Source organism: Hemibagrus wyckioides, linkage group LG22 (assembly GCF_019097595.1).
Source record: "Hemibagrus wyckioides isolate EC202008001 linkage group LG22, SWU_Hwy_1.0, whole genome shotgun sequence".
In the NCBI taxonomy this organism is placed as follows: Eukaryota; Metazoa; Chordata; class Actinopteri; order Siluriformes; family Bagridae; genus Hemibagrus; species Hemibagrus wyckioides.
In genome coordinates, this window is record NC_080731.1 from 858,241 (window position 1) to 885,740 (window position 27,500).

Genomic DNA, 27,500 nt, shown 5'->3' on the forward strand with positions numbered 1-27,500 from the left:
CACACACACACACCTCCAACTCACACACACACACACACACCTCCAACTCACACACACACACACACACACCTCCAACTCACACACACACACACCTCCAACTCACACACACACACACACACACACCTCCAACTCACACACACACACACACACACACCTCCAACTCACACACACACACACACACACCTCCAACTCACTCACTCACACACACACCTCCAACTCACACACACACACACACCTCCAACTCACACACACACACACACACACACACCTCCAACTCACACACACACACACACACACACACACACACCTCCAACTCACACACACACACCCCCAACTCACACACACACACACACACACCTCCAACTCACACACACACACCTCCAACTCACACACACACACCTCCAACTCACACACACACACACCTCCAACTCACACACACACCTCCAACTCACACACACACCTCCAACTCACACACACACCTCCAACACACACACACACACCTCCAACTCACACACACACACACACACCTCCAACTCACACACACACACACACACCTCCAACTCACACACACACACACCTCCAACTCCCATACACACACACACACACCTCCAACTCACACACACACACACACACACACACACCTCCAACTCACACACACACACACACCTCCAACTCACACACACACACACCTCCAACTCACACACACACACACCTCCAACTCACACACACACACCTCCAACTCACACATACACACCTCCAACTCACACACACACACCTCCAACACACACACACCTCCAACACACACACACCTCCAACTCACACACACACACACACACACACCTCCAACTCACACACACACACACACACCTCCAACTCACACACACACACACCACCTCACACTCTCTCTCTGGACAGATTGGTGCTCAGGGTCATATATTTGACTTGCTCTGTCACACTGCTGAAGAAATGTAAAACAGTGTGTGTGTGTGTGAGTTGGAGGTGTGTGTGTGTTGGAGGTGTGTGTGTGTGTGTGTGAGTTGGAGGTGTGTGTGTGTGTGTGTGTGAGTTGGAGGTGTGTGTGTGTGAGTTGGAGGTGTGTGTGTGTGTGAGTTGGAGGTGTGTGTGTGTGAGTTGGAGGTGTGTGTGTGTGTGTGTGAGTTGGAGGTGTGTGTGTGTGAGTTGGAGGTGTGTGTGTGTGAGTTGGAGGTGTGTGTGTGTGTGTGTGAGTTGGAGGTGTGTGTGTGTGTGTGTGTGTGAGTTGGAGGTGTGTGTGTGTGTGTGTGTGAGTTGGAGGTGTGTGTGTGTGTGAGTTGGAGGTGTGTGTGTGTGAGTTGGAGGTGTGTGTGTGTGTGTGTGAGTTGGAGGTGTGTGTGTGTGTGTGTGTTATAGAAAAGTTTTTTTCTATATTTTATAAGGTGTAGACTTCACCTCTCCAACCTGCTCACCTTCACCTTTATAATCTCTCTCTCTCTCTCTCTCTCTCTCTCTCTCTCTCTCTCACACACACACACACACACACACACACACACACAGAATAAAAAAGGAAAAATCAAAATGATAGTTTCCACTCTCTCTATCACAGTTGTGTAGTTGTGTGTGTGTGTGTGTTTGGGGGATTTAATGGTTCTCTTCATTTTTGTTGTTATTTTATAGTGTAGTGTTTCATGTTTTTCAGGATGTTGTTGTTTTCAATTCAGTGTTTCAGAGTGTTAGTGTTGTTTGGGGTTCACATGGTCACACCATCTCATGGAACAACAACAACAACAACAACAACAACAACAACACAGGGGGTAAACGTGGTGTTAATTTATTCTGGGAGGCTGAAAAGACAGAGAAGGAAGAGGAGGACTAAGAGGAGGTAGATGAGGAAGTGGATGAAGAGGAGGAGGAAATGGAGGAGGATGAAGGGGAGGATGAAGAGGAGGAGTGGAGGATAGTAGGAGAGGATAGGTGTGGAGGAGTGGAGGAAGAAATGAGGGAATGAGTGGAGGAGTGGAGGAGAGGGGGAGTAAATGAGTGGAGGAGTAGAGGATTGGAGAAGGGAATGAGTGGAGGAGTGAATGAGTGGAGGAGTAGAGGAGTGGAGAAGGGAATGAGTGGAGGAGTGAATGAGTGGAGGAGTGAATGAGTGGAAAAGTGAATGAGTGGAGGAGTGAATGAGTGGAGTGGAGGAGTAGAGGAGTGGAGGAGTGAATGAGTGGAGAAGGGAATGAGTGGAGAAGGGAATGAGTGGAGAAGGGAATGAGTGGAGGAGTGAATGAGTGGAGAAGGGAATGAGTGGAGGAGTGAATGAGTGTCGGAGTAGAGGAGTGGAGGAGTGAATGAGTGGAGAAGGGAATGAGTGGAGAAGGGAATGAGTGGAGGAGTGAATGAGTGGAGGAGTGAATGAGTGGAGGAGTGAATGAGTGGAGGAGTGAATGAGTGGAGAAGGGAATGAGTGGAGGAGTGAATGAGTGGAGGAGTGAATGAGTGTCGGAGTAGAGGAGTGGAGAAGGGAATGAGTGGAGGAGTGGATGAGTGGAGAAGGGAATGAGTGGAGAAGGGAATGAGTGGAGGAGTGAATGAGTGGAGAAGGGAATGAGTGGAGGAGTAGAGGAGTGGAGAAGGGAAGGAGTGGAGGAGTGAATGAGTGGAGGAGTGAATGAGTGGAAAAGTGAATGAGTGGAGGAGTGAATGAGTGGAGTGGAGGAGTAGAGGAGTGGAGGAGTGAATGAGTGGAGAAGGGAATGAGTGGAAAAGTGAATGAGTGGAGTGGAGGAGTAGAGGAGTGGAGGAGTGAATGAGTGGAGTGGAGGAGTAGAGGAGTGGAGGAGTGAATGAGTGGAGTGGAGGAGTAGAGGAGTGGAGGAGTGAATGAGTGGAGTGGAGGAGTAGAGGAGTGGAGGAGTAGAGGAGTGGAGGACTGGAGGGGTGAATGAGTGGAGGAGTAGAGGAGTGGAGGACTGGAGGGGTGAATGAGTGGAGGAGTGAATGAGTGGAGGAGTGAATGAGTAGAGAAGTGAATGAGTGGAAAAGTGAATGAGTGGAGTGGAGGAGTAGAGGAGTGGAGGAGTGAATGAGTGGAGAAGGGAATGAGTGGAAAAGTGAATGAGTGGAGGAGTGGAGGAGTAGAGGAGTGGAGGACTGGAGGGGTGAATGAGTGGAGGAGTAGAGGAGTGGAGGACTGGAGGGGTGAATGAGTGGAGGAGTGAAAGAGGAGTGGAGGACTGGAGGGGTGAATGAGTGGAGGAGGAGTGAGAGTGGAGAGTAGAGGAGTGGAGGAGTGGAGGAGGAGAAGTGAATGAGTGGAGAAGTGAATGAGTGGAGGAGTGGAGGAGTAGAGGAGTGGAGGAGTGAATGAGTGGAGGAGTGGAGGAGTGGAGGAGTGAATGAGTGGAAGAGTGGAGGAGTAGAGGAGTGGATGAGTGGAGGAGTGAATGAGTGAATGAGTGGAGGAGTGGAGGAGTGGAGGAGTAGAGGAGTGAATGAGTGGAGGAGTGGAGGAGTAGAGGAGTGGAGGAGTAGAGGAGTGGAGGAGTGAATGAGTGGAAGAGTGGAGGAGTAGAGGAGTGGAGGAGTGGAGGAGTGGAGGAGTGGAGGAGTGAATGAGTGGAGGAGTGGAGGAGTGGAGGAGTAGAGGAGTGGAGGAGTGGAGAAGTGAATGAGTGGAAAAGTGAATGAGTGGAGGAGTGATGGAGTGAATGAGTGGAGGAGTGAATGAGTGGAGGAGTGAATGAGTGGAGGAGTGAATGAGTGGAGGAGTGGAGAAGGGAATGAGTGGAGGAGTGAATGAGTGGAGGAGTGAATGAGTGGAGGAGTGGAGGAGTGAATGAGTGGAAGAGTGGAGGAGTAGAGGAGTGGATGAGTGGAGGAGTGAATGAGTGAATGAGTGAATGAGTGAATGAGTGGAGGAGTGAATGAGTGGAGGAGTGAATGAGTGGAGAAGTGAATGAGTGGAGGAGTGAATGAGTGAATGAGTGGAGGAGTGAATGAGTGAATGAGTGAATGAGTGAATGAGTGGAGGAGTGAATGAGTGGAGGAGTGAATGAGTGAATGAGTGAATGAGTGAATGAGTGGAGGAGTGAATGAGTGGAGGAGTGAATGAGTGGAGGAGTGGAGGAGTGGAGAAGGGAATGAGTGGAGGAGTGAATGAGTGGAGGAGTGAATGAGTGGAGGAGTGAATGAGTGGAGGAGTGAATGAGTGAATGAGTGAATGAGTGGAGGAGTGAATGAGTGGAGGAGTGAATGAGTGGAGGAGTGGAGAAGGGAATGAGTGGAGGAGTGAATGAGTGGAGGAGTGGAGGAGTGGAGAAGGGAATGAGTGGAGGAGTGGATGAGTGGAGGAGAGGAAAGGAGGAGGATGATTAGCCGCGGTGTGGTGGGTCAGCCCAGCACAGTTGGAGCGGATGTTAATTGGACGTTGGAGGTCTTGCTCCCTGATAGTTGGTTCTTCTCAGAGGAGGAATTACTACAGAACTGGAGATCAAGATCACTCCCTCCATCCCTCCATCCCTCCCTCCTGCACTCATTTATTCCCTTCCTCCATTTTCTCCCTCGTTTTTCCGCTTTCCACTTTTTGTCGATTGGCAATTTGTGGCCACGTCTCAGGGGGAGGGGGAGGAGGAGGAAGGGGGGTTTGACCGAGACTTTTCTGCTACACCAATTTCGTCCTTGCCTAGAATTCAATCTCTCTTACACACACACACACACACACACACACTCACACACTCACACACTCACACACTCACACACACACACACTCACACACTCACACACTCACACACTCACACACTCACACACTCACACACTCACACACTCACACACTCACACACACTCGGCCCCCTCTGTGTCAATTAGAGAACACCAGTGAGGCAGCACAGCGGGAATCAACACTATTCCACTTTCTAACCCCCCATGACACACACACACACACACACACACACACCAGGGTAACAATACAGGTATATAGGTGCCCCACATTATCCCCCAAACCCCAACACCACCTTTGCACACTGTATAAATCTAAAAGAGAGAGAGAGAGTGAATACAGTAAATGTCACACACACACACACACACACACACTCGGGGCACAGATTGGTGGAATTAGCCTCCCCGCGGCCCCGCTCCATTCACATGGTGGTATTCAGACTAGAAAGTGAGCTCTATTTAAATGATAATGAGGATTTAGGGCTGAGAGAGCAGAGGAACATTCCGCCACATTCCGGTCTCGCCTTCATAAGTCTCTGCACCCTGCCCTCACCTCCTGTAGTGCGCACTACTTAGTGATGTCACGTCACCGTCAGCCAGATTTAAGAGTTTACAGCAACACGGACCACGCAAAGGGTTATTTACACAGGAACTCGCTCACTGCTCACCAAAACACCTTTTAATAATAATAATAATAATAATAATAACGATAATAATAATACTGTTATTTATTAATAACAACAACGATAATAACATTATTATTAACAACAATCTGTTCTTTATCCTTCAATATTCTTCATGATGAATTAGAGTGGGCAGAGCTTCTGTCTGGTGACTCAGAATGGGCGGGGCTTCCATTTGGTGACTCAGAGTGGGTGGAGCTTTCATCTGGTTCAGCCATTAAACTAAAATACAACTTTTTTGTGAAAGCTTTATAATTTAATATATGTAAGTAAATAAATAAATAAATAAGTAAGTAAACAGATTCGGTGTGGTCAGGGCAAGCCGCTGGACTTGGTGTTGTTTAACAGTGACAGGATTCTGAATTCACACTCTGAGATCGTTATCTTCACCTAGCACCGTAAAAAAACGCTACGTTAACTGTAGTTTTATGTAATTAATACGGTTTTTTAAAAAAAACACCTCATCACGTGCAGCCTGCACGCCGAAGAGCCGAGCGTTTTCACGTTTTAACGGATAAAATCAGAAAGTTCTGAGGAGTTTAATCTGATCTCGCTGAGCTTCACCCTGACGCTCCACGCTTCTGACGATTTTCAAACTGTTAAATGTTTTGATTTTTAATATACAAATCTAAATAAAAGTTTATTATTATTTGTTGCAGTAAAGATTCATCACTAATCACATTTCTGTAACCTGGTGAGAAAGTCGGTTATGAGAGAGTGAAGGCTCCGAGGCTGGTTAATGAGGCAGGAGGGATGAGTCCACATCATCCAGACCTTTTATTCACTGCAGACTGAAGGAACATTAAAAGGCGGAGCTGCGCATGAATAGCAGCCAATCAGGAGCAACCGAGCATGAAGCCAGCCAATAATAATGAAGCTCCACTGAGAGTCTCTCTCTCCTGTGTTCAGTTCAGTTCTCATTCTGCCCTCCTTCACTCACCACCACCAGCACCACCACCATAATCGCCACCACCTCCACCACCACCATCTCCTTCAGCACCACCTCCTCCAGCGCCACCTCCATCAACGCCACCACCTCCACCATCATCTCCATCACCATCAACACCACCATCATCATCTCCATCACCATCAGCACCAGCTCCTCCAGCACCACCACAATCATCGCCACCACCTCCACCATCACTTCCAGCACCATCACCACCACCACCATCATCTCCATCACCATCAGCACCACCATCATCATCTCCATCACCAGCACTGACCTCCACCACCATCACCTACACCATGACCTCCACCAGCACTACGATGTTCCACTTCCACCAACACCTCCAATACCAGCTCACCACAAGCACCACCAACCAGCTAGTTGGTGTATCACTGAATCAGTTACTCAGCTTAGAAGCAAGCTAGCTGTGAATCCAGTCACCTCAACTGAACTGATTCATTTTGCTACATCGTAGATTTGCTTAGTAGCTATTCAGATAAATCAGCTAACATGATCGCACTCCACAGGAAGAAGACGACAGGAAATAAAGTAAAACTCAGGGGAAGTAGCAGAGATTGTCGCTAACACTGGTGAGCACATGTCGCTAGTTCATTTTAGCTAACCTAATCTGCAACAAAAGCTAGTATGAAGTCTTGGGTTTGATTAGTTAGCATAAGAAGTGACGTACAGCGACCACAGAACCTCATCAGCTGTGAGGATAAGACGATAAAGAGACGTCCTGCCTGCTAGCGTGAGCATAGAGGAACACGTCTAATTTATATTGGTCCTGAAGGTCTAAGGGAACTTCAATTAAGGGGAAGTGGACGAGTGCGCATCAGAAGATTTGGAACACGGACCGAATGACGTGAGACTTCTGAGAGACTTCACTGCTTTAACAACACAGCCATGTTTACAGAGTTAGCATTAGCGCCGCTGTGCTGACTGACTCTCTCTGTCTCTCTCTCTCTCTCTCCTCCCTGTGTGATGGACAGGTACAAACGACGTGGGCACGGCGTCCTGCTTCTTAGCGCCGTTACTTTTGGCAGGAGATTAGAGGGAAATGGCAGATCAACACTGTCAGCCAGCGCAGCCTGCAATTTTCCTCACTCCTCTCAGCCCTCCCTCTTCCCCGTCTCTCTCTCTCTCTCTTTCTCTCTCTCTCTCTCTCTCCCTCCGTTCTGTCGCTTTTCACTGTCAAAACTGTCAGGCTTTTATCGGCCTCCATCCTGCCGCCCCTCCTCCTCTCTCTCGCCCTGTCAGATTCTCTCATTTTTTTAAAGAAAAAAAAAAGAAGCAGCCTTTTTGCTCCAATCAGCAAGAAACGACAGACTGAGAGAGACAGACAGATAGATAGAGAGATAGACAGAAAGAAAGAGAAAGACATGTATGGAGAGAGAGAGAGGGATGTATGAAGAGAGAGAGGTGGAGGGGATGTATGAGAGAGAGAGAGAGAGAGAGAGGAAGAGATGTATAAAGAGAGAGAGAGAGAGAGGGATGATAAAAGCCTGATGGGTCTCTCGTCCTCTAATTTCCATCAGGAACAGAGCATTTAATCTCTTCATTAAGAGCTTTTTCTTCGCTCCGTCCTCCTCCTCCTCCTCATCGCCCGTTCGGAGAGACGTGTACCCCTCCTCTCATCTCTCTTCTCGTCTTTTTTTTCCCTCTCCCTCGCTCCGCCTGAGTGAATTTGCCTGGCGTTTGACAGGCATTAGTTAGAGAAGCATATTCAGGATTCATTTAAAACGAGCCACGCGGGAATTAGACATAAATTCTCATTACTCTGGCGTATCGCCTTATTATTTCACCCCCCCACACCCCCCAACCCCACACCCCCGGTCTCCCCGCTTGCGTCTCACACACACACACACACACACACACACACACACACACACACACACACACAGACAGATAGATAGATGCACTTTAAGGATCCCTGAGGGGAAATTATCCATTACTTATTCATTACAGATGATTGATGCCTCCAGTTTGCGACTACATGATCATTTCATCCTGATGATGTCAAGGGCACAGAGTTTGACCTTTCTAATAAAAAAAAAATAATAATCTGGCTCTTAATGAACGAATATTTTAATATCATGAAGAAAAACACATTAAGACTCATTTTTAAAAAACTAAGCTATAAAAAACTAGGCGCAAAAAAACGCTCAAGAAGCAGCTGAGTCACTGATCTGAGGCAGGCCTGGGGGCGTGGCCTAATATTCTAATGAGTGGCTTGATTTACAGCCCTTCTGTCTGAGGACTCCTGAGTCTTGCTTAGTTAGCTTTAGTGCTTTAGTTTAGCTAGCTTAGCTTTAGTGCTTTAGTTTCCTCGCCAAATTAGCGTTCTCATTACTCACCAGGTTAGCAAGATGCGATTAGCGAATCACTTTCCTGATCTAATGTTTTGTTAAAGCTTTGAGCACAGTAACGGCTTTGCAGCCTGAAGTTTCCATGGCAGCACTTAGCTAGCTAAGTCAGAAAGCTAGCAATCATCAGCATTTTTCATGATGAGTACAAAATTTCTCTCTGGTTATAAAAATTTGTAAACGTTTACAGAAAAACAATGGAGATAAACTTTTGGAATTTTATAACGCTAACTGGACGAGTGTGAGCGATAAACTCGGGTGAGTTTATTCTTTTCTTTTCAGTATTACAGAGCAGCGGTCAGCCCTGAGCAGCAACTCGACCACTCGCTGGATGATGCTATGACAGGCTCAGAGTGGGTGGGGCTTACCTCACTGAGGCGGTCCTTGGAACTGCTCCGGTTGGCTGTAGAGTTCACATCAGGAACTTTGGTGTCCATCACTGACCTGACCGTCTGATTGAGGACACTTTTAAACTGCAAAGAAAAAAAACACACTGAACCCTGGATTGTGATTGGTCAGAAAGCGTTGATTAGTTTCCTATAACAGCAGATTTAATCATCTCAGAGCAGTGGATTCCTCCAGCAGCACCACCCGTCATCTTTTATTCCTAACTTATTATAGAACAATAACAACAGCTAGAGGATATTCTGACCAGCTGCCCAGTGACTCTGTGTGTGTGTGTGTGTGTGTGTGTGCACTCCCAGGGGCAGGCCAGGTCCGTGCATTTCTCCTCTAATTAAAACAGATCACTGTTACAATTAACCTTTCTGCTAAATATCAATTACAGCCACAAGCAGGGACGAATTAAAGAGGTCTGACCAGCACACACACACACACACACACACACACACACACACACACGCTTTAACCCCTCATGTATGAAAAGGAGAACGCTAAACAGAATGTCGTGTGGTGAGATTTAGTTGTACTTCTAGTGTTTCTATTTTCTTGGGCTGTGTTCCAAATCGACCTGCAACCACCCTGTACACTACACTGTAGATTCATTCACACTAGTGTGTACAGGACATGGTTGCTAGGCAACTGAAAAACAGACACAAAGCATAAGCTGTCCAATGACTCAGGCTAACAATTTATCCAGCTAGCATGTAGCAGTGGAGCTGTTTATAAAGACATAGTGGGAGTGGAAATGAGACGGAACCACCCGGAACGTCAACTTTTACCTCAAAGACTACCTCAGAGCTAGTCAAGCGTAATTACAGTTAGCATTGAGCGCTAATCTGCAGCTTTCTACATTACACTTTAATAACTAACTACTTAATTATTTATATTTAACAAATCAGTGTAGCACTAGTCGGCTAGCTGATTAGCTTTACATATTAGCTACATTTAAATAGCTAGCTAGCTTTTAGCTAATACAATGACAAACTGTTGTTGTAGCATTAGCCAGCTAGTTTAATAGACACATTCTCTCTCTGTTTTTTTTCTGACCGTCTTTCTATCTCTCTCTCTCTTTTCTGTTCTCTATCTCTCCCTCTTTCTCTCTCTTTTTCTGTCATTTTCTCTCTCTCTCTCTCGCTCTCTCTCTCTGTGTGTCTTTCTCCCTCTTTCTCTGTCTCTCTCTCTCTCTCTCTCTCTCTGTGTGTCTTTCTCCCTCTCTCTCTTTCTCTCTCTCTCTCTCTCACGCTCTCTCTTTCTCTCTCTCTCTGTCTCTCTCTCTCTCTGTCTCTCTCTCTCTCTGTCACGCTCTCTCTTTCTCTCTCTCTCTCTCTCTCTCTCTCTGTGTCTTTCTCCCTCTCTCTCTTTCTCTGTCTCTCTCTCTCTCTCTCTCTCTCTGTGTGTCTTTCTCCCTCTCTCTCTTTCTCTGTCTCTCTCTCTCTCTCTCTCTCTCGCTCTCTCTCTCTCTGTGTGTCTTTCTCCCTCTCTCTCTTTCTCTGTCTCTCTCTCTCTCCCTCTCTCGCTCTCTCTCTTTTTCAGTCTCTCTCTCTCTCCCCATCAGCAGGCTTCATCCCAATCCACACACACTGCACTAAACACTCTGTATAAATCCCTAGACTATAAGCTGACTCTTCAGATTTGGGACACGACCTCGAGTACAAGGCGAATAGGCCACATGCCCCCCTGTGTGGTTACCCACAATCCCACAGGGATTTCCCACCATGCACCTCTTCATCTAATAATACAAATAAGATCATTAAATACGCTAAAACACACACACACACTTTGATGACTTTGTTCTCTATTAGCGTTGAAAGTAGAAACATGTTTTGCTAACGCTAATGAATGCTAATGAAGCAAATTCAAACAGTAGCTAATATTAATTCCTTTAGTTTCATCTTAACCACACACACACACACACACACACACACACACACACACTTTGATCCCTGTCTTCTCTATTAGTGCTGAAAGTAGAAACATGTTTTGCAAATTGTTGCGAATGTTAATGAAGCACATTTCAATACGCCGTCATGCTCAGCTAGCGCTCTTCATTTGCAAGGCAAAACCTGCGTTTTTAAATCTTTTTGGCCCGAAGCAGCACCATCTGCTCCGAAAATAAACAAATCTGTGTCTTCATGGAGGACGAGCTCTTATTCTTTACAACACCGAGACGCTGAAATTAAATTATCACCATTACTATTCTCCTGGAGGACCGCGCTCCTGCTGTTAGCCTCCTGTAGCGTTCAGCACTTAGCTGTGCTGCATTCGCCGCCCCGGGTGTGTCTTTACCCAGCGCAGCAAAATTATTTGTAGTCTGGAATGCTCTGGATCGAAACAGATCACAACTAAAATCAAGAAGCTCATATTTAACAGCTAGCTTTAACGCACGATCTAGAGCTAGCATGAACACCCGGCTAGCTAATCAGCTAATTAACATACAACTTATTCAAAAGACACGCCGCTAAGTAAGAAGGAGCAAATGACTGCGTGTTATTACACTGGAGTGTGTTATTACACTCTTACTACAAACATTTAACAATGTTTACTATTAATAAAGAATACATTACGCATATTATTAGTTACTTCCTGTTTTCACTTACAGCTGCGATTTATAATCACTCTCTCCCTCTCTCTCTCCCTCTTCCTCTCACTCCCTCTCTGAGACTGGAGACTCCTTCCATAAACAGTAACTACACTTCGGTTATGATCATCATCTGCCTTGTGGATGAACGGTTGCTATGGAAACACTAACACATTAATAAAAACCTGTTGTTCACATCACAGCCGGAGCTAAAGCATGAGACAGAAACACCACACACCTTCTGACCAATCAGATTCGAGAATTAAACCCCGCTGTGGTAGAAACACCGACAGCCGGCTCTGTCCCAAACGTCAGCATTCGCCACAAGTGAACACCCGCTATTTAAAGGCTGACATGTCCATGCTAGTTAGGGTTCTTATTAGCATGTCTGCTATATTCTAGGTCTGTTTTCATTAGAACGTTGTCTATATAAAGGTTCTGTCCCAAATACCTGAACTCCTCACTTGTTAGGGTTCTTATTAGTACCTCAGCCATTTTATGGTTCCATCAAAAACTAGTTAGCATTTTTGCTAGAAATGTTCAAATGAACATTTTACTTTTCTTGCTAGCTTTATTTGTTCAGAGCTCGTTACCTGATGGACGTCTAACCAGTGAATGTTAGCTGTTTAACAGCAGGCCTCGTCCCAAATGGGTTCCTGCTAGTAAGCTAAGTAAGTAAAAAGCTATTTAGGTATTTAATGAAGAAAAATAAATGACCTTACCAAAAAAACAAAAATAAAATGATATTCTGGAGGTTTAAACTGACCACAAGGTCAAAACATGGTTGTATGGGTGAGGATAAGAGGAGGGTTAAAGACTCTAGAATTCATAACTGACCTAATGAGGAGAAACTAGTCAGTTCAGTGTTCTAGTGTTTAGTGTTCAGTTTAGTAACTGTCACTGTAACTGAGTCATTTTACCTTCTCTAGAACTCTAGAACTACTAGAAATCTAGAACTCTAGAATTTCTAGAACTCCTAGAACTCCCAAAACCCTCGAACTCCTAGAACTCTAGAACTCCTAAAACCATTAAACTCCTAGAAATGTAGAACTCCTAGAATTCTAAAACTCATATAACTCTAGAACTGTAGAACTCCTAGAACTCTAGAACCCTAGAACCCAGGGGATGAGGTGATGTGTAGTTATGGTTCTCACCAGTAATAGACTAGCATTTGGGACGAGGCCCTTACCTTGAAAGGCTGAAGTTCTAGTAAGTGCATTAAGGAGCTCGGTGTGTGTGTGTTTGTGTGTGTGTGTTGCAGAAATGTATAAAGTTATTATCGCGTCTTGCGACGGTTCTTCCTCCGTGTGACTTTCACACTCTGAAGAGACACCTGATGTAACGCCACATCCTGACGCTTCCTCCTCTAATTCAATTAAAATCCAATTCAATTAAAATTTAATTAAAGGCTTTTTTCACGTCGGAAGGCGAGAAACTTGGGGTTGGCGGCGGAGCGCCGGTTTTACACGTCTTCTCTAGCACAAAGTAATTGCACCCCTCCCCCCTCTTTTAATATTCATTTTAATTAGCATGTACGAGATCTCAGATCAAAGAAACGTCTCTCGTTATATCTAAAGTGAAATGAGAAATTATTTAGAAACACGTTTACCACGTGACCCGCGTGAGGTTCTGATACACGCCGATCACCACTGAGATGCAAATAGCAGAGTCACATGACAACAACAAATAACAAATGACAAAAACAACAGATAACAACAAATGATTCACTAATAAGATAATGTTAGCGACGGACAGATGGCGGTTGTTATGGTAACACTGAAAGGAAACAACATCTCAAAATCTCAACTAATGTGTGCTAGTTTAGATTGCGGTTCACTAAGCAGTTAGCTAGTCATGTTACTGAGATTAGTGATGTCAGGAGGGTGTAGGCGGGTTACTCATTTGCATATTCATGAATATTGGCAGAATCTGGTATTTCATGAGAGCAATGGCATAAAGTCTCTTAGGATCTATAATAAAAAAGTTATTTTTAATGTTACACCCAGTAAAATTGCATTAATTAAATAGCAATAAGTAAGCATTAGTTAATTAAGTGTGTGTGTGTGTGTTTGTGTGTTTGTGTGTGAGCTGAGAGTTGCAGGAAGTTACAACAGCTCTAAAGACTGATTGTCTACACGAGCCGGGCTACGACCTTGGCTAACATTCTTTTCCCTCTGTCTGTGTGTGTGTGTGTGTGTGTGTGTGTGTGTACAAGTTTGCATGCGCGTGTGTGTGTTTTGTTCCGAAGGTCAAGTGAACATGTAGCAGCTCACTAACAAATGATGTGGGGAGAAAAATTGTGTGTGTGTGAGAGAGAGTGTGAGAGAGTGTGAGAGAGAGAGAGAGAGAGCTGCAGTGTGACCAGGTTTAAAAACTTTATAAATTTTAAAATAATATTAAAATAACTTTAATGAATTAATAATATATATATTTAAATATTTCTACACACATTGCACTATAAATTTAGCATTGTAGCATTTAGCATGATGTACGCTATGACATTTAGAACTGTAACGGTTGCTATGTGAACATTAGCTTGGCACTAGCATAGCTTTACAACATGATTAGCATTGTAATAGCTAAAACATGGCGTTACTCTCAACATCACCTTTTTACCAAATTATTTTACTTCATTTCACACCGCTAATCACAAAGCTAGCTAGATTTAACACGCAAGGCTACGTTTTTCTTCTTTATGACAGGATTTCATTCTCTTACATTCTCTTTAATTAAGAGAACTTTTCCGTCAGCTGTGACCAAGTGCACGATTAGCTGAAACACCAGAAGCGGTGCTAGCGGTGGATGCTAAGTGTAATAGCATTTTGGTGTTATTTTAGACTAGTTTTAGTAGTTCTGAATCTTTTCTTACTATTAAATCAACACTTCTGAGGTAAAAGTCAACGTTCCAGATGTTTCTGTGTCTCACTGCGTATGTATAAAAGACTAAATGGCTACATGCTAGCTAGAACATTTAGCCAGCCGTGATCATGGCTATGTGAATATAGTATCAGTTGCTTAGCGACAATGCGGGCATGATTTTCATCAGTTGCATAGCAACACAGATAGCGAGTAAGCTTCCTGTCAGTATTTAACATTTGAGATTTTCCGAAAGTATTTTTCCACTCCGTAATGATTTGCTTTAATCGCAGCTATTATTTTATGCTAATTTTCTGCTAGCGCTAGTTATTCCTGTAAAAACCCTGAATAAATGCAAACATGACAACACATACATCACTGCTCAGCATTTGCTAATCAGCATCTGCATAATGCTAATTACGCTAACGTCATTAAGTCAGCTTCTGCTAGCGTTCGGCATTTGAAGCGCAGAACCTCACTCTGCTTTAAGACCAGAGCGGAAACGAAGAGAAATCCTTCCACCTTAACACTGAAAATAGATTCCACAGGTCACAGGGTTCCTTCACAGCGGGTTCTATAAGAAACACCTCGGGGAACGCTAACGCACCACCGCTACAGCTACACTCACTGAGGTGAAGGTCAAAGTGCAGCAGCAGGAGCTGTGTTTATTTTATCACTTATCCTACAATAACACACGGAATTTACTCAGAACATCAACATCAGCGGAGTCATGTCTCATGCTGCGCACGGGGCGCTAATAATAACATTCACTACAGAACAACTGGCAACGTTTTTCTTAGTTTCAGTTAGCTGGACTTAAACTTATTTAACTTCAGTTAGCTTAGTTTAGTTGGGTTTAGTTTAATTAGCTTCAGTTAGCAGGCTTTAGCTTCAGTTAGCTTCAGTTAACTGAAATTAGCCTCAGTTAGCTCCAGTTAGCTTTATTAGCTGGATTTAGCCTCAGTTAGCTTAGTTAGCTGGGTTTAGCCTTATTTAGCTTCAGTTAGCTTTATTAACTGGATTTCACCTCGTTTAGCTTCAGTAGCTGGATTTAGCATCATTTAGCTCCAGTTAGCTTTATTAACTAGATTTAGCCACATCTCACTTCAGTTAGCTTTATTAACTGTACTTAGCTTCATTTAGCTTCAGATTTTTTTCTGCTTGTCATGTTTGTGGTAAAGTTTTGTGACATTTTACATTTTATTAGCGAGTGTTTCTCATTTTCAATTTATTTAATTTCTACTCGCTGAATTCTGTTTATTGAAGATTATTCACTTAATTCTATTCACTGGATAGTCTGGTTCATTAAAATCTAGTTACTGAGTTTCATTTATTAAATTCTATCGCTCAAATTCTACACACTGAATTCTATTTATTGGATCTTTGTTTACTGAATTTTTTTTATTGGGTTCAGTTTTTTTTCTACTTTTTCTATTAATTCGACTGTACACCTGAACACACACACACACACACACACACACACAAGCGGTCAGTTCTTTAGCGCTGAATGTCTCAGTAGCCAGTTCAGAACAGTTCCTTAAGGGTTCTACTCGGAACCGGTTTTGATCAGATGTTAATGATACGCTGTTAAACACATCAAGCCTTCCAGCTTTTCACTTTACTGCATTACTCACTCCTTTGTGTATCGACTCACGGCCTGCAGTGCATTATGGGTAATGTTTTAAAACGGAGGGGGGAGGGGCAGGTGTGTGTCTTTCTCTCCTCTCACACACCTCTCAAAGCAAAGTGATAATATCCATGTGAGCACACGTCTGTGTTAATTAAGGTGAACACACATGAAGCACTGATGTGTGTGTGTGTGTGTGTGTGTGATGAAGCTCTGGGAGGAGGAGGAGTTGTGTGATGTTCCTCTCTTTCCCTGTGACAGAGCCTCGATGCTCGTTAAACCTTTTCTTTATCTCTTAACAATCGCTCTAATTATGTTCATTGAAGGGGGCCAATTAGCGCGGGGCCGTGTGCGCCCGGGGCCGCGCGCCGCCACACCAACGTGCAATTAACGCCGCCAAAATTTATTTAGAGACACTTCTCGCCTTTTGACTCCCTCCAATTATCGCTAATCAATGCTGCCGAGAGACGACGGGTCGCCGTAATTCATCAGGAGAGAAAAAAAGTGACACACACACACAGACACACACACAGACACACACACAGACACACACACAGACACACACACAGACACACACACAAAACAAGCCCTCACTGACTCTGAAGGGCAAAAATGTCAGACACAACAACATTACAAGCAGAGAGAGAAAAATAGAGCTAACATGAAGCACTTTAACAGAGCGAGAGAGAGAAACAGACACACGGATAGAGAGACTGAGAAAAAGACAGAGAGAGACAGAGAGAGACACACACACACACACACACACAGAGAGAAACAGACACACGGATAGAGAGACAGAGAGAGAGAGAGAAACAGACACATGGATAGAGAGACTGAGAAAAAACAGAGAGAGACAGAGAGAGAGAGAGACACACACACAGAGAAACAGACACACAGATAGAGAGAGACAGGTACAAAGAGACAAAGATAGAGAGACACACAGAGATATAGGGAGACACAGAGAGAGAGACAAATAGAAAGAGACACAGAGAGACACAGATAGAGAGAGAGACATAGATAGAGAGCAACACAGAGAGAGACACAGAGAGAGACAAATAGAGAGACACATATAGAAAGAGACACACAGGTAGAGAGACACAGAGAGAGACAGCCAGACACACACAGAGAGAGACACACAGAGAGACACGGATAGAGACACACAGTAAGACACAGATAGAGAGGGGCACAGATAGAAAGACAAAAAGAGACATGCAAATAGAGAGGGGTACACAGAGAGGCACAGATAGAGACACACACATAGATAGAGAGACACACACATAAAGAGACACAAACAGACACACAGATGAAGAGACAGAGAGACTCAGACAAACACAGAGATAGAGAAACAGAGAGAGAGAGAGAGAGAGAGAGAGAGAGAGAGAAACTTAGAGAGGGACAGAGATAGAGAGATACAGAGAGAGACAGATAGAGAGTGACATAGATAGAGAGCATCAGAGAGAAACACTGATAGACAAAGACACAGATAGAGAGAGACAAATGGATAGAGAGACCCAAAGAAAGACACAGATAGAAAGAAACATGCATAGAGAGAGTCAGAGAGGAAGACATGGTAAGAGAGAGACAAAGATAAGGAGAGAGAGACAGATATATAGAGAGACAGTCAGATAAAGAGAGACAGGCAGAGAGACAGACACACCCACACGGCCAGAGAGACTGAGACAGTCAGTCAGTGTTTTAATGACGACAATCAACTCAAATGAAGCCGCAGGAACCAAAGACAGAACACAGGGACGATGATGTCCACACGTCCACACAAACAACCATAATGTTGGGAAAATGAGATTATAAACCAGAAATGAACCTGGATTATCCAATCAGTAAGCTGCACTGTTTATAGCTCCGCCCACACGCCCATGTTTGTTTACAGTAGAATAATCACAACATGCAAGAGAGGTTTATTTATCCAAACCCCACAAAGACAGAATTACATGTGTGTGTGTGTGTGTGTGTGTGTGTGTGAGAGAGAGAGAGAGAGAAAATGGCGTGTTTGGTATTAATGCGTGTTTAACACCCGACTATCAGCGCTCACAACACCACATCTGTTTGTTTGAGTTCCACTTCAGTAATTAGCTAATTAGCTCACTAAATTAGGAGCGACACTGAAAGTGTACACTTCGCCTTGTGACACACAGATAACACACACACACACACACACACACACACCTCACTTCACTACGAGAGCGTACATTCCTCAAACACATCACTGAATATTTGATCTTTTTTATTTTCCACACCACAACACACTCGCTACTGTATTTATAAAGCTAACGGCTAATAGCAGAAATAAACTACATCATTAAGACAAAAACACACGCGGCCATCATCTATTTTCTGTTGTGTAGCAACACAAAGGTAACAACTCAGCTAGCCACTTGTGCTCATTGTGGTCAGTCGCGTGTTAGCAGCCAAACAAAAACCTCAAAATTTGAACATGTCGATTAAATAATAATAATAAAAATCCAGAGAGATCAGCAGCTATAACGTTTAAAAAAATGGTTTAATGGTTAGCTAATACTAGCAAACTAGCTAGTCGAGGTATATATTTATTAGCGGTTTCATGAAATATTTTCTTTTAGCTTTTGATAATTTAGCATATCTAGAAACGCTAATGATTATGAAACACACTACCAGGAAGATGAGAAATTGTATAGCTAGCATTAGCATGGTTACTTTTATACAAAGAGTAAATCTCAGGAGTCTGTTGATTTTTCTCTAGCAGCCAACGTGGCTCGTTTTACTGCTAACCTTCGAGATTTCATTCTAGTTTAGCATATGAAGTCTAAATATCAAGATCAGTAGGCTAAGACTTATGTTTACAGAACCTTTGCAGAGCTGCTAATTGTCTGTATAAACATGAAACATGCGGATTATGAAGGTTGTTACATTGAACTTTTGTTGAGGAATTTTAGCTAGTGCTAGCAGTGTGGCTAATTTTCCATATAAACATGGAAGTAACAGAAATGGTGTTTAACTGTGCAGGAATTCTACTGTAGTTAGCGATGTGGCTAAATTTACAGCTAATCAGATACTTTTGACACTAGCAATGCAGCAAGATTTAACAACACAATTAACAGAAAAATTCACTTTTAATTCATTCAGACATTTTCAAATGATATTTTTAAACATTGAATAATTTATTTCTGTAGTTAAATAAAAATTTAAAGTACAAAATTTTTCAGATTTTATAAAATAATGTGCTGCTTTAAAATCGTTTTAATATTTAATTATTATTTATTAATAATTAATAGTTATTTAATATATGATTATTTTATATCAATATATTAATTAATTAATTAATTATTTAATTAATTAACAAATAAATGTAATTAAGAAAAATAATTTACATGAATTAATAAAAATAATTAACAAAAATAAATTTACATTAATAAATAAATGTAATTAAGAAAAATAATTTACATGAATTAATACAAAATAAATAAATAGTAAAATTATACTTATACTGTCTAATACTTATCTTCTGAAACAAATGTTCCGAGAAAATATTTATCTTTTAAACACTTTAATGTGAAACGTCTTATGTAAAAACGTTCTAACTGAGACACGCTAAAGCTAAACCTGTGTGTTTATTAATTAGTGACGTTAGTGTCGTAGCACCAGCGCAGAAACACATCAAAGCTAATCAGCTAGCATGGTTTAGTGAGAACAGGGAGGATGTGGAGGTTAGATGGGGTTTTTTTGCTGATCTGCTCCTTTAACGCCGGAACGTGACGCCGGCTCGTGAAAAATCCCAGCTAAAGCGGCGGAGTGTGTAGCGCTCGGTATGTGGTGTGTGTTGGGGAAAAAAAGAAAGCAAAAAAACCCACCCAGAACCTCTTCTCGGCGCTCTGATATTCCGTTTAAAAATTTACGTGTAATAAAAAGTGATTTTTCGCCCGCACTTTCCGACAGAGCGGTTTGACCTTGAGCTTGTGAATAATTTTAAATAAAGCGGCAGGACGTGAACACACTTCACCGTGATTCAATCATCGGGAAATATCATCCATCATGTCAGGAAGGGACACACACACACACACACACACACACACACACACACACAGAGCAGGCTCTCAAAATATGCAGTCATTATGAGGCAATATCAGGAGCATCCATTACTGCAAACACATTACACGGAGTTATTCACACACACACAGCGCCCCCTGGTGGATCTACACGGGCTTTTAATTCAGATTGCATTAAATCATTAACCTCCATACATCTCATCTTTCCTGTATATTTTTCTTTGTTTCTCCAACATTTCATTTTGTGAATAGTATTCATCCCCTTGTGTGTGTGTGTGTGTGTATTGTTGTCTTTAGTAAGCTTGTGGAATACACAACCTTCCTCTTCACGGTGTTGTGTATAGTGTAACGTACAGACAGTGGAGCAGACCATGGAGAAGGTAAGAGTGGGCGTGAATAATGATGAATATTCATGAGGTGATAATTAGGAGGTTATAATACTGACCGATAAATGAACAGGATGTGTGAATATATGAATATGGATATATAATACACATCGAAATTAGAGATGGAATAAGAGGAGTGTGTGTGTGGGAGGGGGCATGATGATACACACATACACTTTCTCTCTAACACACACACACACACACACACACACACACACACAGCCAGCAGGTGGCAGCGTTGCATCACCACACACTAAAGCTGCAAAGTGACATCATACAGGAATGAACATAAAGCTGTGTGTGTGTGTGTGTAGAAAAAGAGGCTTTTAATGGTGTTCAGATGTAAGTGTACAAAGGTAAAGTGCAGAAGGAGGCGTGGCCTCTGTGTGTCAGTCACAGTGAAGCAGTCTTAAGCATAAGGTCTTAGTGTGTGATTTGAGACACAACTCATGACTACTACTGTGTGTGTGTGTGTGTGTGTGTGACCCAGACAGAGAGGTTTCAGCCCTGAGCTGCAATAATAACCATGATACAAGGTTAGGTAATTATTGTGAATTGTGAATTTAATACTCTCCCCACCAAACGCACACACACACACACACAGTAATTGTGTTTCCTCAGAACTGCAGGAAATGACAAAGATCTGCAGAACGATAATCCTGCAGCCCAGGCAGCCTCCGTGTGTGTGTATATGTGTGTGAGTGAGTGAGTAAGTAAATGAATGAGTGAGAGTGTATGTATGTGTGTGTGGGTGCATTTGAGAGAGAGAGAGAGAGAGAGAGAGAGAGAGAGAGAGAGGAGTGTGTGTGTGTGAGTATATATATATATACGTATATATATATACACGGGTGTGTGTGTCTGAATGTAAGTGTCTGAGTGTGTGTGTATGTGTGGGTGTGTATAAGTGTGTGTGTGTGTGTGTGTCTGTATGTCAGTGTGTATATAAGTGTGTGTGTGTGTGTATATAAGTGTGTGTGTGTGTGTCTGTGTGTGTATATAAGTGTGTGAGTGTGTGTGTATATATATCTAAGTGTGTGTGTGTGTCTGTCTGTGTGTTTGTGTGTGAGCGTGTGTGTACATGTATGTGTGTGTGTGAACTGCTGCTGGAATAAAACCTGGTGCTATTTGGATTCTGGGGGCGGAGTCACTCCATCACCTTGACAAAGACTCCAGCTACAGGTTTATAAATGTGAGACATGTAAAGGTCTTAAAAATAGACATGAACATTTGGGTTTGTAATGAATACAAAAATTAATCAGTGAGTAAAGCACTAACAAATCAATCAATCAATCAATCAATCAATCAATCAATCAATCAATCAATCAATCAACCTCTGACCAACACAGTTAACAGTAAAATTCACTTTTAATTAATTCATTTTAAAATGACATTTTTAGACATTGAATAATTTATTTCTGTAGTTTTTTAAATTAAAAAGTACAATTCTTTTCACATTTTTTAAATAATGTGCTGCTTTAAAATCTTTTTAATATTTAATTATTTATTAATATTTAATAGTTACTTAATTTTTGGTTATTTTATATTGATTATTTTAAATCAATATATATTTCTATCATAATATATACAATGTCATTACTAAAAATAATGAATTACTGTAAAAATGTAAAAATGACTAAATAAATACGTTTAATTAAATAATAAGTAAATGTAATTAATAAAAAATAATTTAAATTAATTAATAAAAAATGTAATCAATAAAAAACTAATGAAATTAATTGATTAATAAATGTAATCACTAAAAAATAATTCAGTCATATTCAGACATCTGATTTGTTAGAATATTATTTATTTATTTAAACTTTTAAATCTAAATATTTCTGTGTCTAACGTCACAGTGACGCTAGTTTATTATGTTGTATAATTCTTAGTTTTTGCTACGCAGTAAAAAGTGATGTGTGATGAAGATTATGGACAGTTACAACTTGTTTTTTTTTTACCTTTTCTCCAAAACAGAGAGGATTAGTGAAAAGCTGATTCCTGTCTGATCCGCTACAGCGCTAACGTAGCTAAAAACAAACAGAAACTTATAGCCACCAGTTTAGCATGAAATATGTTTCTCTTGTTCACCAAAAAAGCTAGAAGACTCGCGAGAAACTCAACACACTCGATGCTGGAGTTTAAACCTGATGTGTGTTCAGCTGCAGTGCATTATGGGTAAATGACACTGAGACATAAACACTTCAACGTCAAATAACCGACATCGGAGACAGAAACTGTGCGCTAGCGTTTGGGTCGAAGCCCAAATCAGCAACGGCTTCAACACACACTGGAGAGATGCTTTTATTTTAGTGTGTGTGTGTGTGTGTGTGTGTGTGTCTCTACTGCAGCTCACAAGAGCAAATCAAGCAGCAATTCGAGAGCTCTTTCATTAGTGTGTGTCCCTGTACACCACACACACACACACACACACACACACACACACACACACACACACACACACACACACACAGAGCCAGATGGCCACTTTGTGCCGCGTCTTCCGCTCTGCAATTACACTCGTTCTCTTTCCCTCCTTCCTCTATCAGGGACTGTGTGTGTGTGTGTGTGTGTGTGTGTGTGTGTGTGTGTGTGTGCCATCTGCAGGAAAACTGGTTTTCATGCAATTAACTACAGGAACAGGCCAAACTGCCACAATAAACACTAAATGATGAAAAAGCTGCATTAGAGAAAGTGCGTCGATGGGAAAAGAGACGATTCAGTCGAATCAAATCATGAAAGTGAATCGTTTACAGTGAATCAAAACAATAATTAATTTTCAAAAGTTTACTCATCAAATCAAATTATGGTGAAAAACTGAGACCTGAATCGTTCACGCCAAATCAAGAATCCTATCTGAATCAAATCATGGCAATATCTGACACATGAATGAATCATTTACAGTGAAAACATTTTTGTGAATCTGAAAGTGAATCAAACATCGAAACAATTTTCCTAAAGAATCTAAATCGAATTGAATCATGCTAATATCTGGTACTCCTCTGAATCATTTAAACTAAATCAAATGTATTCAAAAAATTAAATCACTAAATAGTTTTCCGAACAATCCTAATCCAATCAAAACAAAAACATGATATTCGAGACGAGACTGAATCATTTACATTGAATCAAAACACAGTATTGTGTCCTGAAAAAATCCCAATCTCATCAAAACACAATGAATCATGAGAATTCACTGCATTCCTTACATTAAATCAAACCAGTAAATCATTTATCAAAAAGAATCATGATATTTGAGACTGAATTGTTTACACTGAATCAAAATGAGTCATTTATCAAAAAAATCTGAATCAAACTGGTGATATTTTATATTTCATTGAATCAGTTACACTGACTTGATTTGAGACTGTGACTGAATCTTTCACTTTCAGTTAATCAAAACCATGAACTGTTTCCCAAAATAAATGTAATCTATAAAGATTTAATTTAAATTTAATTGAATCATTATAGTTGAGACTTGACTGAATCATTTCCACTGAAAAATGATCTGAATCAAAACATAATTTCTGGATATTTAATACTTAACTGAGCCATTTACAATAAATCAGAACAATAATTAATTCCCCAAAGAATCATACTACAATCTAGTATTTCAGTGAATCATTTACATTGGACCAATATTCACATTTGAATCAAATCTTGGTGATATTTGTGACTTCACTGAACCGATAACACTGAATCACTTCTCAGAGAATCCTAATCAAACCCAACAAGGATGATGATATGATTTGAATTGAATCTTGGTGATACTGAGACTTCACTGAGTTGTTTGTATTGAATTTATTCCAGAGAATTCTAATCGAATGAAGTCTCTGTGATGATTTAAAAGGTGTATTGACTTGAAGCACTGAAATGATTCCTAAATGAATCAGTCACAGTGAATCATTGAATCATGAGATCACAGAGTTGCACTTCAGCCACCTGTGTTAAGTGTGTTGTTAAAGGGGGGGGTGTTGAGGATTCACACACACACACTGACCCGTTTGTTCTTGTTGGAGTAGGTTCTCTGCAGCAGTCTCTCCTGCGTGTGCTCCGTGTTGTTGGGCAGGTCGAAGCCGTTTTCCTCCACCTCATCCTTCACTTCCTCCTCCTTTTCCTCCTCCGCTGGTTTCTGTCGTTTAACAGCGGCTGCTGTCCCCCACCTCCTCTCCTTCCTGCTGCCGTTCAGCTTCACTGAGCCGTTCCTCTGCTGAACCAAAAAAAAAAAAAAACCAGGAGAAAAGAATGTGATAAACTGCAGCTGAATTACTGATCACACTGATCTGAGATGGGTCCAGTGGGCAGGGCCTAATATTCTAATGAGCAGCTTGATTGACAGCCCTGTGTCTGAGACCGCGTTAGCCACAGTTATAGAGTTACACAGTAGCTACGCTCGTTAGATATTAGCTTATACTTTACTTGCTAGTCCTTTTTTTCACTTTATATCGCTAGGTTAACTTTTGCTTGATTAGCTTGGTTAGCGTTCACTGTGGAGTAAATTTATGGCATTACTTGCTACTTATTTACTTACTTGCTAGGTTAGCTTACACTCGCTAGGTTAGCTTTCACTTTACTTGCTAGGTTAGCTTACACTGGCTAGGTTAGCTTTCACTTTATTTGCTAGGTTAGCTTACACTCGCTAGGTTAGCTTTCACTTTACTTTCTAGGTTAGCATACATTCGCTAGGTTAGCTTACACTTGCTAGGTTAGCTTTCACTTTACTTGCTAGGTTAGCTTACACTCGCTAGGTTAGCTTTCACTTTACTTGCTAGGTTAGCTTACACTCGCTAGGTTAGCTTTCACTTTACTTGCTAGGTTAGCTTACACTCGCTAGGTTAGCTTTCACTTTACTTGCTAGGTTAGCTTACATTCGCTAGATTAGCTTTCACTGGGTAGGCAAGTTTACACTTTACTTTCTGATTTAGCTTTCTCTTCACTAGCTAGGTTATATTTTACTCAATTGGTTAGCTTTTTCATTTCTTGCTTTGTTAGCATCTCTTGTCAGGTTAGCTTTCTCACTGTGTAGTTTTACTAAAAGCTGAGTGGGAGGGGTGAGTGATATAAGCCCTCTGATTGGTGGGGTCAGAGCCTATACAAGCTTTACCCAAGATTAGCTCCGCCCACTTTTTTTTATTGTTTTAATAGTTTTCCAAAGCCAAAAAAAAAAAAAAAAAAAACAGAATCCTGGTGAAATCTGATTCACTCAGCTGAATCAAAGGAGTCGATTCATTCACACAGAAAACCGATTCTGAAAACGTTAGTGGGAGGGGCTTCTCCTGTCAACCAAAGCTAGGGTCCACAGCCTCTTATACCTTATGTAGTGAACAGCTGTAGTGAGTAGAGAACCTCGCCGTGTGTCTGAGGCTTTTATGGTGAATCTTTATGACGGAAAATTAACATTTAAATAAAATAAATAAAGAAATAAAATAAAAGAAGCAAAATGTATGAATATATTTTTTAAAGCAGCAAATATTAAAGTTGATGATAATCTCATCATTCCTACAAAACATGATCTAAACACAGTGTAGCTGCTGCTATAACACACTCATTAATATTCATCAAGCGCTCATTAATATTCACAGGCATTCTGCTGTTGTAGATCTGGATTCGTCGCCATCATGAAACAGGAAATGACTTCATTCCTTGCTCTGTATTTAAATCTGTTTACTGGTATGTAAATTGTACACGCGAACAGTTTTACTAATGATTTACAGCGCAGTGACTGTGTGTGTTTGTGTGTGTGTGTGTGAGAGAGAGAGTTAGCAGACTGAGCTGTCAACGCTAACACACACCTTTAATTAACTCTCACAGAGAGTTGTGTTTACATCACCTCACACTAAAGACGCTCTGACACACACACACACACACACACACACACACCTGTCACTGAGTGAGCAGCAGGAAATAACGACCTTCATAAACATGACACACTTAATAATAATAATAATAATAATAATAATAATAATAATAATTAGAATGAAGCACACACTGCTAATCACATGTAAGAGATACGTTCCATTTTTCATGTCATATAAGACAATACTGACGCTCACGTTCCTCACGTCAGGAACCTGGGTATTCTCAGTGTTGAGCCTCGTTCTTCTCATCACTAATATTCCCCTCTTTGTGGGGAGAAGACCTGAGGTCAGAGGTCATCAGCTAGAGACTCACTAACAATCAAGTCTGCAAGCTAAGGATACCGTTAGCTAGCAATGCAGTGTCCGTAAGGATGAAGGTACACTTAGTGTTAGAGAATTTGCTAGCAATGCAGCTAGTTTTAGGAAGAAACAATAAACACTGGGATGATGCAGGCTCTTTATTTCTTTTACAGAACCTGTGGCTAGCATGACATGTAGCTTATTTGTTTTTAATTCCCACAAGACACCGAGAGAACAGTGCAATAGAACCATGTGTGTGTGTGTGTGTGTGTGTGTGTGTGTGTGTGTAGAGATGGAGGGATGATGCAGTAGAGAGGGACAATTTTCCCCCCTAGAGGGTGAGCAAGAATAAATTGAACACAGCCACTGAGACAGAAGGTCAAAGGTGAAATCTCTGAGGAGCTTCATGGCTCGGAGATGAGAGGAATATAGATGACTGAGAATCTTCAAGGGAACATTTTTACATCTATTATTCACACACACACACACACACACACACACACACACAGACGGAGGATAAAATAAACATGTCAGTGGAGAGTGTGTCACACAGTTAACCTCGTCTCCAGCAGATGCTGCTTTAATACGCTTAATTGAACTTGACATCTGAAGCTATTATTATGTAATATAATGAATGGACAGTGTGTTAATGGTCCTCTCTGCACCAGGGCTTTCAGGTCATCACTGCGATCCGCTCACAGCTCCGCTTTACACAAGAAAGGAAATGTTAAACTCAGTAACAGTTCCAGTCAGTCAGAGGTGAGGCCCGGTGTTA

General features: G+C 41.8%; 1 protein-coding gene across 7 annotated transcripts in view; it reads right to left on the minus strand.

Annotated features, from left to right (window-relative positions):
* fbrsl1 (fibrosin-like 1) overlaps positions 1-27,500 on the minus strand; it is a 287,491-nt gene that overhangs the window by 207,184 nt on the left and 52,807 nt on the right. For 6 of the 7 annotated variants that reach the window (XM_058374974.1, XM_058374977.1, XM_058374973.1 and 3 more), the window contains exons 2-3: positions 24,568-24,777; positions 9,050-9,154 (exon numbers count right to left, since the gene is read on the minus strand). In XM_058374974.1, the coding sequence (XP_058230957.1) occupies positions 9,050-9,154; positions 24,568-24,777 (315 nt within the window). The remainder of the gene's footprint in view (positions 1-9,049; positions 9,155-24,567; positions 24,778-27,500) is intronic. The other variant, XM_058374971.1, reaches the window with a different exon arrangement.